Source organism: Tiliqua scincoides, chromosome 3 (assembly GCF_035046505.1).
Source record: "Tiliqua scincoides isolate rTilSci1 chromosome 3, rTilSci1.hap2, whole genome shotgun sequence".
Lineage (NCBI taxonomy): Eukaryota > Metazoa > Chordata > Lepidosauria > Squamata > Scincidae > Tiliqua > Tiliqua scincoides.
This window is the reverse complement of record NC_089823.1, coordinates 30,127,543-30,145,309: the sequence shown is the minus strand read 5'-3', so window position 1 is coordinate 30,145,309 and position 17,767 is coordinate 30,127,543. Positions and strand designations below refer to the sequence as shown.

The following is a 17,767-nucleotide window of genomic DNA, read 5'->3' as shown; positions in this document are numbered from 1 at the left end:
GGGGGGGGGGACTGGACTGTCCATATCCATCCCAGCATAGCATCCCCCTAATGGTCGTTTGCTGGTGTGCCCCGCTTTTTAAATGATTATGAGCCTCTTAGGGCCAGGGTACTATCTTTTCATTTCTTCTGCTACATAACAATAATAATGCTTAGCACTTTCTCAATTTGCAAATAAAGAAACGGGGGAGGGGAACCACAGGCCATTTTTCTAATTCAGAGAATGTTTCTGCCACCAGAATCATAACTGAGACTGCCTCCAAAGCTAACTTTTTGGGTTGTCATTTGTTGGTTTGTTTTTACCTGTAATGAGATGGTGGAAGTTCCTGGATGGCATTTTGGATTTGGGCCAATTGCTCATCCTCCGGGAAGCAAGATACTGCCTCCTGCAGGGAGATGAACAAGAGAAGACTCAAAGAGTTTAGAGCTGGAAAAAGCTTCAAGAAGAAATTACCACCTGCCTGAAAACAGAGATTGCAGTGCCCAAGTCATCCCTACCAAATTAGCACATAAAACAGAGAAATGAAACTTACCAATAAATAAAAATGTATAGGAATGAAGGGATGTGACAAGAGATTCAGTTGGAAAACAAAATAAGAGAGATTGCATCCCAGTACTGTATGGAATTCATTGGCATCAGATGTAGTGATAGCTAGCCACTGGCTTAGGGTCCAACCAGGTGCAACTTGAAATATTTATTGAATTTCCATGTTTTACATTTTTTCCCCCAAATGTGTGTTTGGTAGGGGGAGGGGTATTTAACTTTTTCTCTTCACGCTGGTTTCCTGATGAAAGTCTTACCCATGAAATTGTACCAGGAGGGAAGCTGCTATTGGCCTTATTTAAAAAGAGAGAAAGAGAGAGAGAAAGAAGACAGAAATCTAAGATTACATTGGATGTCATGTCTATTTTGACCCTTTGATGACTTTAGAGGGGAATCATAGGTGTCCCCTGGTATCCACGGATCTAGTTATCTGTGGTTCCCCATGGCCCCCGCACCCCATTACCTTTGTTTAGTTTTATTACATTTGCATGAAGTGATAAATATAAGTATTTGCCTGAACAAATACTGTAGGCAGAAAGTTTATAGCAAGACAAGCAGGCAAGCAACCTGCAGCCTAGAAGGGAGACCAAGAGTGAACAGGAAGCAGGAAGTTAACGTTTGCTCTTAGTCTCCCTTCTAGGGTGCAGGTTGCTTGCTATAAGCTTTTTGCTTATCATGTTTGTTCAAGCAAGAGACACTTATAACTTCATGCAAATGTTAATGAAGCCAAACAAAAGTAATGGGGTGCATGGGGCCACAGGGAACTGTGGAGATAAAATTCCCCTTGTCTACGGTTTCAGATATCTGCAGGGGGCAGGAACGTAATCCGCATGGATACCAGAGGAAGCCTATGCACAAATTCATGGATGACAGGTCTATCATTAGCCATGATAAATCCTCCATGTGGAGAAACTGGCTATCTCTGAATACCAACTACTGGAGGGCAAACAGTGGAGGAAGATTGTCGTCATCATGCCTTGCTCATGGCTTCCGAGAAACTGGCCATGCGGAGGAAGCAGTATTAATATTAGGCAGGATGAATCATTGGCCTGCTAAATCAGAAATGGAAAAAAAAACAAAACCATTCAGTCCAGCATCATGTTTCCCACAGTGAGCATTCACAGGTCAAAATTCAGTGGAAAAACTGTTTACAATACATTTCCAACTCTGGTAAATCAAATTCTACTACTGTATTATGAATGGCCTGTGTTTGTACTGTTACTCAGAGATTGTGGTGAATGAAACTATTTGAAACAAATTAGTCAGAAGCAAGCCCAACCCTTACTCTTGCTCACTCTTTACTATTTAGGATGTGCATCATTTGCAGCACCATCCAAGCTTTTTTCATGCCCCCTTCACCCCACATTCAGAGATGTACCATACATGCTGAGAAGCTGCAGAATTGCCCACCCTCAGGGAAATTGCCCACTGCATCTCTGCACTGATTGCTGTTCTATGCATATCCTCCAGCTGAAAATAAGCAGACTGGTGACTCATGCAGAGACTCAGGTCATCTCCCCTGAGGGCTTATATTTCTGCTGCTCCTCTGCACTGGTTATAATTACAGATCAACGCTATTCAATTGAAGCTGTGGGATTAGCTGCCCCCACTCTGCAGTGGGCAGATACTTTGGGGTTATTAAATTAATTTAGCACTCCCCTTATAACAAAGTAGTGGGAAATTCTGCATTATACCAAGTCAAACCAATGCTTCATGCAGTGTAATACTTATCAGAGAAGAAACAGCCCAGTTTGCAGAACTCTGAGGCTGCAATTCTGTACATACTTGCCTGGGAATAAGTCCCACTGAAATCAATGGGACAATGAAATAAAAAACTTACTTCTGAGTAGAAATACAGTCAGTTCTTGTTATCCAGGAGAGTTTGGTTCCTGGAATACTCTGCAGATAATGAATCAGTGGATACTGAATCATTTATCCTTTGGGACCAGTGGGGTTAGGGGGAGATGTAGCTAATCTGGTCAGGAATGCCAACAGTGAATAGCTTCAGGATGGCTGCAGATAGCTTCTGAATAGTCCCAGAATGACTGCAAATAGCTTCAAAATGGCCATGGATAGCTTCCAAATGCTTCAGAACAGCCATTGAAAATTCAGAATGGCCACCTTAAATACAGTAGCTTCAGGATGGTGGCAGATGCCCTCAGATAGCCTCAGAATGGCCACGGATAGCCAAGAATGGGCAGCATATGTCACAACATGAGCAACACTCTTGTTCCTATGAATAAATGAATTTTCAAGAACGAAGTGCACAGATAATGAGAATTGACTGTACATCGGATTATGCTGCTAGTATCAGTGAACAAACTACTCAGAGATAGACTCTGACTTGCAAAAATCAACTGTCACTTATAGCAGTAAACCCGTTTCTATTTTTCCTAACTATCTTCCTTTTTGCTGTGTTCAAAACCTGGTCTGTTAGTTAGAAAGGAGGTATGGCAAAGGAGAGGAAAAGAAAAGCCTAAAACATACACCAAGAACAATGTATCATTTTTTAAGAACATCACACACACAAAAAAAAACATTGGCTTAATTACCTACACTTTCAACGAGCTCTCCTGGAAAGGGAGTTGGGATGCAGGTAAACAGAATCCTACATCATTCTAAATATTAACCCTCATAACTAGACTGCTGCAGATAAGTACTGCAATATGTACAGTGTAAGATTGTAAATACATCCAGTAACAAGCACCTTAGGAACGTAATTGTAATGTTAGGCGGATGTTTTACATTCCGCTTCCCACAAACATCTTGCAGTATCCCATTCAGCTCGTTATTTCTACTGCTTAACTATCGCTATTCCTATGAGAACCCAGTGGGGCGGGTCCTTATGATTAATCCCATCCTACAGATGGAGTGGGCAGAAATAATCACTTTGTCAAGAACAGGAAAAGTCAGGCAGAGGGTACTTTGCAGACTAAGGGCAACGTGACTGCAGCACTGGACAGCCAGAGGTAGGTGATGAGCATTGCGTGTTATCTATGTGCAGTACCTCGTATATTTTAGGCATTTTTGGAAATGGTAGTGCATTCCATGAATCTACCTACTTTCAGTTCTATACAAGCAGGATATAAAGGTGTGCACAAGAAATGGGAGGGGTGGGAGTGGCATGGTACAGTGGCAGGCAGAGAGTGTTGTACTTAGGCTGGGGAAAACTTGATTCAAAGCCCCATTTAGCCCTGAAGCTCACGCAAGGAGTAAGTCATTCTTTTTCAGTCTGGCCTACCTCACAGGGTTATTGGGAATATAAAATGAGACACAGGGGAAGCATAGCATAGCATGAATGCTGCCCTGAAAGACACTGAGAAATGGCAGGATAAAGCTGCCATTAAAAAATAGAGGGGTATGCCGAGTTTGCCCTATGGAAGGGGAATTCCACACAAAAATTTTTATTTATATACTTATGTGCAATATCTGAATACCACTTCTGAAACCCTAATGATTCCCATGGCAAGCATAGTTGAGTTGTGCTTAGATGAAATTACCTCAATGACAGAATGGGTACAAACGAGAGGACCAAACGAAGCAGCAAGCGGGTCAAACTATGCCCCTATTAACCTTGTGGAAGCCCCAAAAGTCACCCAAACACTAAGGAGCAGGAGTATGGAGTAGCTTGCCTGAGGCTACCTAATGAATTCACTGCAGAGGCCAGATGCAACTTGAGAACTTCCTGATTCATTGCTCAGTCTCTGAGCTGCTGCACTACACTGGCTCTTATACCAAGAATCTCACTGGACTCGGCAAACAACTCAGCACATTTTTGGCTGCGAAGACTTTTGGACTCAGATTCAAAGCTATCACTCTGGCCAAGCACACTAGCATCTCTTGTGGTGCTTTCGTTGGCATCTTGCCTCTAGTAGGCTTATGTCCTGCCAAATCCCAATCCAAGCTCTGCCTGGAGAATTATGCCCACATTTAGCTAATTAGCACCTCTTTTTCACCCAGGAATGACCCTGGTTCTGCTGGACCCCACCTCCAGGGTAGCTCACCTGTTCAACCTGCAGAGGTCCTCTCTCCTGCCAGCAGCCTCCCACCACTACAGCAGCCCCTTGGTCCTCAGCAAGCCTTGGGCACAGCAGCCACACAGCAAGCTCCAGTGTCTCCAAAGTCCATTCACCATCAATTCCTTAGTCCATAGCTCGTCTGTCCTTCCTCAAGCTTTTCCTCCTTCTGCTACCCACACCCCCTTCCTGCCTCAGGTGCTCCTTATATCCCTGAGGGCCTTATTGCCTTCAAGTGGCTGCAGCTGTGCAGCACACTCCCTGGAAGCCCAGGCCTTACCTTTAAAGGGGCCACTGCTGATACCACATCTACCTTTTCGCCAGATCTTCTGCAATTCCAATATAGCTTACCGAGAAATCATTATATCCATGCTTATTCTAGAATCTGGGGACAGCTGCAATGTGTAGACTTTCACCACAGAACCTCTGGGTGATCTCTGGTCCTTCCAATCTGCTCCTAGTTTTAGAGCTAAAGCCATACATATAATATTCATTCAGATTTCTCCCCCCTCTTCATTTTAAATGAAAGCTGTTTGGAGATTTCTGATTGCACAGTTCCCACCTACATCTGCAGGAGCACTTTTTGAGACTGCCATAAGGCGGTGAAGCCCAATAGGACTGGGGTGTCAGTAACTGCAGCCTAACCTGGGAATGAAGGGGTTAGCTGCAACACCAGAAAGGTGAGTGGATTTAATGTTGCCCTGATCACTGAACCACTAAGGTTCACTATGGGTCCAATATTTTTTCTATACATCCATAGTAACCAATTACAGGTAGTACTTTCATTATAACAATATAATCATTGTTTTTAGTTTGCTACCTTTTTCAATAGACTTCAACCATTTGTCATCCAGGATCTACCCTGTCCTTGGGCAAAAGTGGGCTTAAAAGACATGACCTTAGCCTGCGAAGCCTAATCCATGTGAGAACTGGTTGAAGCTATGCAGTGGCAAGAGGAATGCACTCTGCACATGCACAAAGGCATTGTTATCACATATGTACCAGGGCCAAGAGATGAAAATGAGGTTCCAGGGCTTTAACCCAATTCAGATTAAGGCCTAGAAAGAAGCAACGATTAAAGTGCAGAGAGAATAAAAAATGAAGACAAAATGTGAGGAAACTGGAACAAAAATACATAAAAATTTATTTTTGAGTGCTTGGCTAGGAATAAGATGGAAAACATCTCACCGTGAATTTCTTGTAAAGTTCATAAGTGAGGAGGGGATTGGGCAGCTCCCTGAAGTATAACTTGCAGAGTGATCCCACACAGTGAATGTCCTGGAGGTAAACTTCCCTTGTCAAGTCTGGACTTTGGTCCGAGCCAAACTCTTGCCTAAAATGACAGAGAAAAAGGCATAGTGATGTGAGTGAATAAGAGATAGAAACAACTTATGTCTGCTTTTGTCACCGATAAAAGCAAAAAGAAAAATACGAACTGGGAGGCTAAGATCTGCTAATGTGTTACCTCAGTGACGGGGAACCTGTTCAGCACCAAGCATCACCATGGAAACCTATCAAAACCTTGGGGGCTGTATAGATTCTGCATCAGTCTAGTTTCACATAATTTACATATTTTAAAAGTCACTTCCAAAAAGTGGTATGTTATAAGTGTCAGCTGAGCTATAGGACATAACTTTGCAATGTCCTTAGGCTTGGTTCACAGACAGCCCCACTGTGTATTTTCTATGACTGATTTACCCTGCAGTCTGTGTCACTTCTCCACTCAGCAGGTAGAACATTTGGAAGAATGAATGGAGATCTAAGTGAGTATATTTGGATAATCTGTCCATCCTTTTAAGGTTCAGGCAAACTGTACAAGTGGGGTTTATAATCTATACAAACACTCATATGTACATTGTTATTTACAGAGTCGATTTGACATGAGAGAGTGAGAGTGAACCTAAGGTTCAAACCCACGACCTGCTGCTTATAAACTGTGGATAAACCTTGAGGTACATCACCCCCCCCCCCAAATAATTAAATGAGCTTTTAAAACAATAGGTTCAAAAATATTAATGCCAGCTTTCTAAAATGTGCTTTCTGGAGCAAAATCAGAGGTGCGGGGAGGGGGGGGAATTTCACAGATGTGCTGATTACTGTAATGTAGCAGTTCCCAAAGTTACTGTGGTCACAGTACCATTCTTTTGGAGTTGGCACTTCTTCCCAGTTCTCTCGGATTCTGCCATTTTGAACTTCGTGATATCACGTGCAATCCAAAATGGTGACACACAAAGGAGAGCTGGGAAGAGGTTCTAGGGGCATTCTGCAGCGCTCCTGTGAATTTGCCACAGCACCCTCAGGAACTGTGGTGCGGGATCCACTGTGGTTTGGGATCCACTGCTGTATTGCCATAGTCTGAAGTCACATAGGATAGAACAGGGGTTCTGAAACTTCTCCCTGGGAGAAAACTGGGAGTAAAACTCCCAAGGTAATCTTTGCGGAAAAGGGAGCAAAGGCAATCCCCAGGATCGCCTCGCTAACAGGAGCAAAGGGGGAGGGTGTTTACTTACAGAGGGCAGCTGCAACATCCAGGAGTTGTGGGGAGTCCTGCTCAGCCCTCCGCAGGGCTCCTCAAGTCTCAGAATGTTTAAAAAAAGTGATTCCAAACCACTTCTGGTTCCAAAGTGATTTTAATGTAGATGTTAATGTAGATGTAATGTTTTAATGTAGATAAACTCATAATTTTATCATTCTATTTATGCAAAAGATTCATGGCTATGCTTGAATTTGTTCTCCCATTTTACTGTCCCATTGCCACCTCTTTAATAACAAGCCAGGCTCAATGACTGTATTCCTAGGTTGTGATGACTCAATCAACTACCATCCCTGAATCTTCACTGTATGTGAGTTTAAATGCACCTCACCTCAATTTCTGGATGTTGGATGTCACTCCAGAAAGCCGGTAGATGCCGTCCACAATGCCGTGAGTCTCAATGAACTCTGCGCAGCTCTTCAGTACTGGGGGAACTAATGATAGACAAAAGAGTATGAGGTAAAAGGGAGATCTTCCTCCAGGGTGTGAATCACCATTTTCAGCAAGGCAAGATGATCATTATGATGGAACAGAAATGACAAATAGAGGAGGAGGAGAGGTGCAACTTAATTTCTAGATTAATTGCAGATTAACACGCACAGCCTGTGCTGTAAATTCATCAGTGGGGCAAGCAACAGGAGGGTATTGATGGCACCCTCCTACCTGTGCCATGTAAAAAAGAAACTTAAAGATGTCTTTTCCTTTTAACTTGTATAAAAGCTATGCTGAACCTACCTCCACATTCAAAGACAACTATAGCACCCGTGTTACAGCATCCAAACAATTTGCTGGATTTTGAGGATCCAAGTCAGGCAAAAGCTGTCTGCAATAGCTTACTGGTATCTGTTAGGATCCCCTGGAAGTCCCAGTGTTTTCCTGGATACATTATGTATACTTAAAGTCATCAAAGCATCAGAGACCTTATGGACAGACCCGGTACAGCCTAGGATCATCCCCACTTCAAGTGATGCCTTACTGGGCAGGTACAGAGGACACAGATTCTACAATCCATAGTAGAGTTGTTGGTAGACTGGAATTGCTTCATTTCAGAATTTGCCAAAGTTCTGCTACTCTCTCCGGTAATTCTCCACCTCCCATTCAGCTGTTCCTCTCTAACTTGACTGGAGACACCTTTGTTATTTTGGTTCTGCTGCCAATTCATGGAGGGTTTACTTTCATCATCCCTCACCCACCTTCTTTCCCATTTGCTTCAGGCCTGACGTGCAATGCCAATTTGGCATTCCAGCTTGGCCTACACTTCCCACAGCGCAGTAGCCAAGTCCCTCCCCCAAACTCTACGCGTACTATTTCCTGCTGTCCTAGTCCTTGAACTCCACTAAATAGAAAACAGCCCATGTTGTCAGGCTATACGGTGGTTTCGTGATGTCAGCAAGCATCCACCAGGGACTCATTTCACTTGTGACCAAAAATTACAGTCTTGACCTCAATTCCCTGGAGATGAAAGGGCTATGCATCAATTTCCTGCAGAGCCAAGCTCCTCAATGCAGTGACTGTATGAGCACAATGCACAAAAAAGTTCTCTTTCAGCAGAAGCACAATCTCAGCAGTCAATTTGCTCACTGACACCTAAGGTAGCACTGGCCAGAGGTAGGGTTCAGATAGTAGTAACTACCTGATAGATACTAAGATAATTTCCTTCTGCTCTACTAACTTGTCCGCAGTAGCCTTTGTGGAAATGAACCACAACCAAATTGTCTGTCTTCATTCATCATGAAAGAAATGAAGATTCAGATCTAGATTGACATTTTGCAATGAGATTCTTTTTTCGTTAACAGCATGTATGGACTGGAAATCCTAAAGAGCAAAGCTTAAATGTTCAGGTTTTTTGAGAAGGGTGGTGAGAGAGAGAGAGAGAGAGAGAGAGAGAGAGAGAGAGAGAGAGAGAGAGAGGAAAGAAAACTTTTGTGTGTGAGGGAGAAAGAGGGATGGGGCTGGATGTCCCAATCTCCTTGGTTCTATAATTGAAACCATACTGGAGGCTTGGAAGTTGGAAGAGACAGCTGGTGTCACACAGTTCCTCCTAGTTCTGCCAGGCAGCCAGAATGTCCTCATTTTACAACTACAATAGAAAGCAGATGCAAAAGAAAGAGAGACACATCAGTGGGGAGAAAACCTGTGTTGCAACAAAAACACACAAGAATATCACTTTTCGTCTTCTTCAAGTCTGACAATAATAAAGCCAAATCGTGCTCAATGGTCTTAGAACTACTCCTGAACTATGCAGAACCAAAGAATTGCATGAAACATGTTGAAACATCATCAACATGTTGCCCTACTAGCTTGACAACATTCTGTGCTAGTAAACCTTTATATGAAGATATCCTATCCACTTTTGGATAGAGTCACATAGACCACATTATTTTACATCATCGGGGAATGTGGAGTTGGATGTCATCAATATTTTTTCACAATTTTGGCCACTGGTGTCAAGCTCAGCTTACTGCCCCCCTAAAGCTTGTTGCCCAGTGCAATTGCTACCCCCTGCACCTCCTTAGCTACGCCACTGGTGCAAGTACTAAATTGCTATCTGGAAAGAGTAATGGGCTGGACAAGGGCAACAAAGGCAACGAAGTTAAAATTAAATCTGGACAAGATAGAGGTGCTATTGGTTAGGAGATCTGTAATCCACATTATGAACTTTAAATCTCTCCTGGAAGGCGTTGTACTCCCCTTGAAAAGCAGGTTCACCCCTTGGGAGTATTTGTGGACCCATCTTTGCACCTAGATGTTGGCCATAGAGAGAGGTGCTTTTGCCTAGTTTAGGCTGGTGAGACAGTTACATTTTTCTATAGGCCAATAGACTAGTCCTCATGGCCACCATCAGCAATACTGCATCTATCATGATGTTACAAATCTGAAGGCAAGTTAAACCAATGTGGCCTGGGGAAAAATGTGAGGAGGGGGGTGACTTATTATTATTAACAGTATTTATATACCACTTTTCAACGAAAGCTTACAAAGCGGTTTACAGAGAAAATCAAATAACTAAGAGCTCCCAAAAGGGCTCACAATGTAAAAAAATGCAGAAGAACACCAGCAGACAGCCACTAGAAAGGACACTGCTGGGGTGAAGAGGGCCAGATACTCTCCCCCTGCTAAATAAAAGAGGAGCACCCACTTGAAAAAGTGCCTCTTACCCAATTAGCAGGATAGATACAAAGCAGAGTTTTGTTTTTTCCCCCAGCTTGCATTTGTCACATCTGAGTGGTTAAGTACTGATCAACACCAAATCCTGTTCTATAAATCAGGCCTCTGTTCTTAAAACTAGTTCAGCCAAAATGCCAAATTTAAAGACAGGTACATTTACAGGAAGATATAGATTTAACTTTTATAGCCCAGAGTGATGATAATCTTGATGTAAGAACCTTGTATTAGAAACTGTGAAACAGGAGTACGAACAGGACATTATGTCCACGTTCTCTCATGCACTTTACTGTATCAGGGTGATATACATCAGTTTTACAGCACATGTGGCAATACACAGTTCCCTCATTATATCAACAAAATAAAACAGGCATCTATCACACATAATATCTATTGCATCAGCTCAAGTTGCAGCTGAAATTTTCACATATCTACTTCTGAATTTTTGAGAGGTGGCTGGTAGGGGGTTAGGGCACAATCCTATGCATGTCTACTCAGAAGTAAGTCCCATTATGGTCAATACGGATTCCTTCCAGGTAAGTGTGGACAGGATTGCAGCCTTAAGTGTTCAACAAGGAATCGACATGATAAATACAGACTGATAGAATAAACATGACTTAAGTTTATTTAGATGATTTGTTAGCTGGTCTTCAGCCAGATCAGACTCAATAGTGGAAATACAATGAAATATGAAAGTAGCAGCAAGCAGATAAACATTTCCAGTGCAACAATTCAGCCCAAACCACAAATTATTAAAGGCCTGAGCAAAGGTTTCCACCTGGTGAGAAAAAGAAAATAAGGCAAATCTTCCTTGGAAGGAATTTCCTAAGATGTGGTGTCACAATGAAGAAGGGCCTAACTCTGGAGAACATCTACCTCACTTCTCATAGTGGGGTAAGGATTATGACTACCCTACCCTGGAAGGGCCCATCTCAATAATCAAGCAGACACAAATTCAGCACGCACTTAGGTACACAACATTCATGGGGATTACGCCCTATTAACTTTCTGCCAGTTTGCATGTATTTACAATTAATTCATTTTTACAATGCAGCAGGTTGCTCTAGGTATAGAAAAGCAAACCTCCTAAGCATGGGAGCTTGAGTGAATTAAACTTAAGTATCTGATCTATACTACTTATCATCGGGGGGGGGGGGGAAATATCTGTACTGCTCAAAACTAATTTTGCAGTTCTTGCATGTAAAGTCCATCTCTTTATGAAGAAGGAACAGCAGCAGCACATATCCAACATGTCTCGAGCCCCTCTGCAACAGAAGTATAACTTGAAGAACAATCTAGATAGTTCATAATAAATAGGTGACACTGGTGTTGCTTTGCACTAAAATGAATTCAGCTCAAGAAAAGACCACATTCACCTATTTTGGGCACCTATTTTGCCCTTTACGTACACACTTGCCCACTCCAGATTCACACTTCCTTGGCAGGATTAAATCAAAGGATGGTAGCTCAAAGGCCTCCACACATCATTTTTCCTCCAGAGAAACCCTCTGGGGCCAGAACAGAAGACATGTCAGCAGAACTGTGCGAGCAGAGCCATCTATAGACAAAGGCCTTCAGTCTCCATAGGCTGTCAATCCAACACCTCTCACCAGCACTACATTCAATTTTACCAGTGAAAAAATAACAAATGCCAGCCTTTCCGAGCCAATATTGACTTTGGCTATGATGAATGAGCTACCGGAAGACCCAGACACCTGTGTTTAAACAGGGAGATAGCTAACCAACATCAAACGGGTGAATCCTTCTTTTGAAGCTTCCATGCTTCCTTTGAGAAGTTGCTGCAACAGCACCACAATTCTAAGTACCCATGTTAAACCATTATAAAAAATCCAAAAGCCATCATGTGGTAATAGCTTTATTAGGGCAAATTTTAAACAGTGCCTTATTAATTGAAATCAAAGAGAAGGGGGGAGGAACTTCTGGAGGGCTTTGGCTTGGAAACGTGATGAAAGATCTTCTAAAGACCTCAGGCCCTTTCTGACCACACAAGCCTATGCATGTCTACTCAGATGTGAGTTCCATTGTGTTCATTGGGGCTTACTCCCAGGAAAATGTATATACACGATCGCAGCCTGACTTCCTCAGAAGATAGCTTTTAAAAATTTGCCCATCTCTACATGTTGCTATGCTCAGGGGTAGATCCCATGATTGCTTGCACAGAGACTACAAAGGAAGAGGAGTTTGAAGAGCCAAGATCATGTTACTTTCTCTCTGCTTGGCTTGAGGAGAGCTTTTGCTACAAGCCCCTCTTCCATGCCCTACAAGAGCCGTCACTTGAGTGTCTAGGAAATGTAAAGCACTGCTGTTGATCCATCAGGTGCTGTCCCCATTTGTCACTCGGTTCCACTCCTATCTCTGCAGGCTGCTCCACCAGAATCCCAGCACATGCACAGCAATGGGGGCAGGAGAGATGAGGTGCTTAGGGAACCACCTGTCCCCCTTGTGACCCATTCTGGCACAAATTATATCTTTCTTTGGATCTGATGCATTTTAATGAAACCTTCAGCCCAATCCTATGGAACATAGTGCAATAGTGGACCAAACGTTCTGCACAGTCCAAGGATAGCATGAAGATTGTGCCATTGCTGGGCCAGCGCAACCTGCCACCGCAAACTGTCTGCAGCCTCAGACGCATGCTGCCGCAGAACGCGGGCTGCAATGCTCCCAGTACGTCAGCAGCAGGGGTATCGTGGGCAGGGGGAGGATTGGGGCAGATCAGGAGAGGGTGGGAGTGGATCAGGGAGGGACGGGTGCATTCTGGCAGCAGTGACTTATGCCAGGATCCTATCCCCTCTTCTTTGCCTGGTCTCTCCCCTTTGCTTTCCTCTGATGTACATCAGCTGTATAGCAGGTATAGGTGCAAAAAAACCCATAGACCATCAGGAGGCCTACAGAGAGGTAAGCAAATAATGTTTCTTACTTCATCCAAGCTACCTGATTGCCGTCACCCCCACCATAGCTTGCAGTGTGCACCTCATTGGCACCACTGCATGCTGTAACATGGCAGGGGATAGGATTGGGCTGTTAGAATACTTACAACTAAATCTAGTGGAGGTGTTAGTTATACCCCTTGTGCATCTTTGACTTGCTTTTCATGTGTGCCTTCTGCCACACATAATTTACTTTGATATAAACTGACTGTAAATGACAGGGCAGTGTTCTTTCTGCTCAGGTTCTAGAATGATCCTACCTATAGATTAAGAATGGATGGGTTGAAGGATATTTACAGCCCAATCCTATATGTGTCTACTCAGAAGTAAGTCTCATTAAAGTCAATGGGGCTTACTCCCAGGAAAGTGTGGATAGGATTGGGCTGTTAGTCATGTGTTTTTACTAGCTCATTATATAAAGAGCAGGGTGCACGCGTGCAAGACTTATGAACAGTATATATTTTCAGATATATCAGATGGAGCCTGTCGACTTCTGTCATGGGTTTATAACAAACAGCCTGTTCAAACTGTCTTTTGCTTATTTGATCAGCCCTGTGTTTGCTTCTTCAGCAAGACACAGTTTAATCTCAGAGACCTCATACAGACTCGGGTATTTTAGTGATACTTCCTGGACTTTCAGAAACAATTTGCTGTTCAAAAGATATCACTTCTATTTATGATTTTTATTCTGGTGCCAATTTCCCACTAGAACTGCTCCTATTTGCTTGCTTCCCCTTAGTGCAGTGGTTTTCAAACTCTCATGGAGAGTTTGAGCCACTGTAAGTGCTTGTGGGAGCAGGGGGGAGGCAGTGGGGGCGAGGGGAAGGCAGTGGCGCGATTCCCAGGATTGCGCCGCTCAGGGGGCTGCAGGGGCTTGGGTGCACTTATCCAAGCCTCCTGCAGCCCCCCTGGGTGCGGGAAGCCCGGTGCGACCTTCTGCAGGACTCTCTGCAGCTGTGAAAGTAAAAGCGGAGCGATCACGCCATGCCTCTGCTAAAGCGGAAGTGGAGCGCGAGCAGCCAAGTGCTGCCTCCTCCCTGCCTCCAGGCTGCCCCGCCCCTTAAGGGGCAGAGGCCAGCGCCCACAGGCTGGGGCGTCATGATGCCCCAGTCTGAAAAGCCCTGCCTTAGTGGTAGGCCAGTGCTAAGTCTAATTTAATGTTAAAGTTGTCGGATGATCTCTGTGTCAAGTATTGCCACTTACGAAATCAAGACCTGCAAAACGGCACAGGAGTAACTAGTTTTATTATAAACAGCCATGCATGTTTCAAACTCAGATTAGCTCTTCACTAGGGAAATACTGGATTCAGACACACTGGATTCAGGTCTTATTCAGAAACGTGGTTGTGTGTAATTGTTGGGAAAAATTCTTCGTATTGATTACCTGTTCATTGCCATGTGACAATTTTTTTTTAGAAATTTTTTTTAAAACTCACTTTGTATCTCACCCTGTTATATTTCAATACATCCAAGGAAGGTTATTTCATGAAGATTTAAAAAAAAAAAAAAAAAAAAGAAGGGAGAAAATTGTAAACATAATTATGATCAATAATATTCATGATAAAAATCGTAAAATCACACAACATAGGAGAAAAATCAACACATTCCATAGGCCTCTGAAATAAGAATATTTGAGCCATTTTTATGGAATAAAATGAGTGACAAACAAGTTGTTTATTTTGGGGGGCAGTTGAATTAAAAGCCATTGCAAAAGCTTTTGTTTTTCCAGGAAACATAGTTGATGTTTCATCAGTCTTACCATACTGCAGTTATTATTATAACCTTTGATTAAATGAGCAGGATGCATGATCAATTGATTTACATAAGAGAAGAGTCACTTGAAAGAAACTTTCCATCATGGATTAAAAAAAACAAACTAGGATTATTTATTCCAATCAGTGTCTTGTACAGCTTTAAATAGATTTTGCAGAGTTTTCAGACAGATGTTATTTTGCTCTTGATTATTTTTAGATGTAATCGTGGGAGACTAAAAATACTTCCACAAAATTTTAAGGATACAATCCTAAGCTTAAAAAAAAAAATCATTCTGGGCACCATAAGATATGGCGCTACCCCTGCTACACTGGTTCTGATGCTGATGAAATTCTACCCTGCTGTACATTCACACCAGTGCAATTCCATCAGTTTATGCCCCAAAACAGGGTGAAGATGTGGGTGGGATGCAGGAGGACCAGTGAGGAGCTTACACCATACCTTATACCCACTTCAGATGACCTCAATCTCAGCGTAACTCTGCGCTGGAGAATAAATCTAAATGCACCCATAAAGAGCAAAGCAATACCCCAAGTTCCCAATTTCCTCACTTCACCACCTTATTCACTCTGTTATGACAGAGTAGACCAGCAGTTCTCAAATTTACTGGAGCCACAACCCACCTCGGTCTCTGGGGCTGCCGTTCAGACCCAAAATGTGCCTCCGAATGCAACCAGAAGTTCTGTTTGTGAAACTGGATGCAGAACTCTCTTGCAGAGGCATTCCAGTGGCTGTGGAGGCCTCTGTAGGCAGTTCCAAGCTCGGCACAATGCAAGAGTAGGCTTCCAGGAGTGAGTCACAACCTGAAAGTGACCTCCAGTTGCATCAGTTTGATGCAGAAACAATGGTGGGTGGGTGGGCCCAAATCATGACCCACCGTGACCCACAGTCACAGAAACACTGGAGTACAGGCTGCAGCAATGGTTCCCAAACATTTGCAATGGGCAGCTACCTTGACCTACTGGGCCATTGGCCACGGCTCCCCATTATGGCTACAATCCTATATGCTGTTTTTTTAAGGATACCGTGGCTCCCCTGGCTGGTTTCTGTGGCTCCCCAGGGAGCCACGCCTCACAGTTTGGGTACCACTGGGCTATGGATTAAACTCTGTAGCAAATCACAGCATTCCCACTCCAGTACTCAAACTTCCTGCCAGGAAGTGAGCAGCATTGGGTTATATCTCTCTGGCCTGTTATCTTGCACATAGAGAGGAACTTTGATGATGGAAACCATAGAGAAAGAGCATTTGAGCATTCCGGGAGGCCTGTGCACAAACAGCTTGCACCCTCAGAAGATATATGAGAAGCGTACTTTCCTATTGCTAACACTTGTCTTAGAATTCTCATTACAGATACTCTGCCCCATGAGGACTTGCACACAGACACTCAACTGGAATTCCCACTCCACCATCCCGACCGGGGATGCAAGGACAGTATGCCCCACAGAGAAAAGCAATGGGGAAAGAATCTCATACCTCAAGTGCAGCAAATCTCATGTCTCCTTGCTATAAACTGTGCTGGCTTTCTCCTGCAACAGCCAATAGCAATGAGCACATGCTCTCCCTTGCTTAAAGTGAGGTACTCCAGTCATTGCTGCTGCTGGCCAAGCAAATATCCAGGAGCTTTTTTGTTTTCCCAGACTGCAGCTGGACCACATGAAACAGAACAATCTCTACCCACAGAATTCCACAGCAACTACCCACAGAGGAAAGAAAGGTCATGTGTCAGATACTGTGTATTCTTCCCCAAGGGTCACTACTGCATGCGCACAGGTGGCATTAGTCTCAATCACAAACACTAAGCATGTTCCTGATCCAGAGATCTTGTGCTGCTGCTACTGTCTATTTTCTTGCTACTCCCTATGTGCCTCTCTTCGCTCTTCATCAGCAGTTTTCCAACAGGGGCAGAGAATGGAGGATCTGCCACACTTCCAGCTGTGCAGTCAGGCAACCCAATCCTATGCTCCCCCAGCGCCATGGGTTACAGCAGCGCATTCTGCAAGGCCTGAGAAGCTGCCAGAGGTCTCCACGGGTGAAGGGGACATTCCCTTACCCGAGGAAAGCCTCAGACACCACATCAGGGTTTCTCAAGTCTGTGCCAGCGAAAGACTGGAGAAGCCCTGTGTTGGGCTTCTGAGCCCAACACAGGGGATAGGAGGGGATAGGAGGGGGAGGCCTAAACCCTCCTGGGCCAGTCCCACTGCCATTCCGCCCTCCCCCCACCCAGGAATGCCTCCCCCACCCTCCCAGCATCCCCCCCATTCCCATGCCTCCTGAAGCTCACCTTTCCACTGCCGCTGTCCAGGGCCTCTTTGGAGGCACTAATGGGGCAACACAGGCCTCACCAGTGCCACGTATTCCTTGGGTGCTATGAACACCCAGTGCAACATCCAAAGCTGACGGTGCGAGCTTACCACCGGCACTGAGGCCCATATGATTGGACTCCACAAGTGATACTCACAGTACACCTGGCAGTAGAGACCTGTGTGGTTCCAACTGCCCTTCTGTGGAGTTGCAATCTCCAAACATTCAACCCCATGATGATTTAGGAGGGCCTGCTACAACAATATGCAAGAGCTATATTTTAAACATGAATTTTTCAAATTTTAGACTCCCATGAAAAGAGAAAATAAAACCAATAGTGGTTATTCCTAAATAAAACATTTAAGAATAATAATAAGTTTTCAGGAAATGAGGAAAGCAGCCATTTTTATTCAAATTGTGTATAAATATATAACATTAAATAGATATATAACTTGAAACATATTTGCACGAGTGTCTTGACTCAA

General features: G+C 43.8%; 1 protein-coding gene across 1 annotated transcript in view; it reads right to left on the bottom strand.

Moving 5' to 3' along the window:
- ARHGAP31 (Rho GTPase activating protein 31) overlaps window positions 1-17,767 on the bottom strand; it is a 97,093-nt gene that overhangs the window by 25,885 nt on the left and 53,441 nt on the right. Inside the window, exons 2-4 of the mRNA XM_066621092.1 lie at window positions 7,424-7,526; window positions 5,748-5,892; window positions 303-385 (exon numbers count right to left, since the gene is read on the bottom strand). Coding sequence (XP_066477189.1) covers window positions 303-385; window positions 5,748-5,892; window positions 7,424-7,526 — 331 coding nt within the window. The remainder of the gene's footprint in view (window positions 1-302; window positions 386-5,747; window positions 5,893-7,423; window positions 7,527-17,767) is intronic.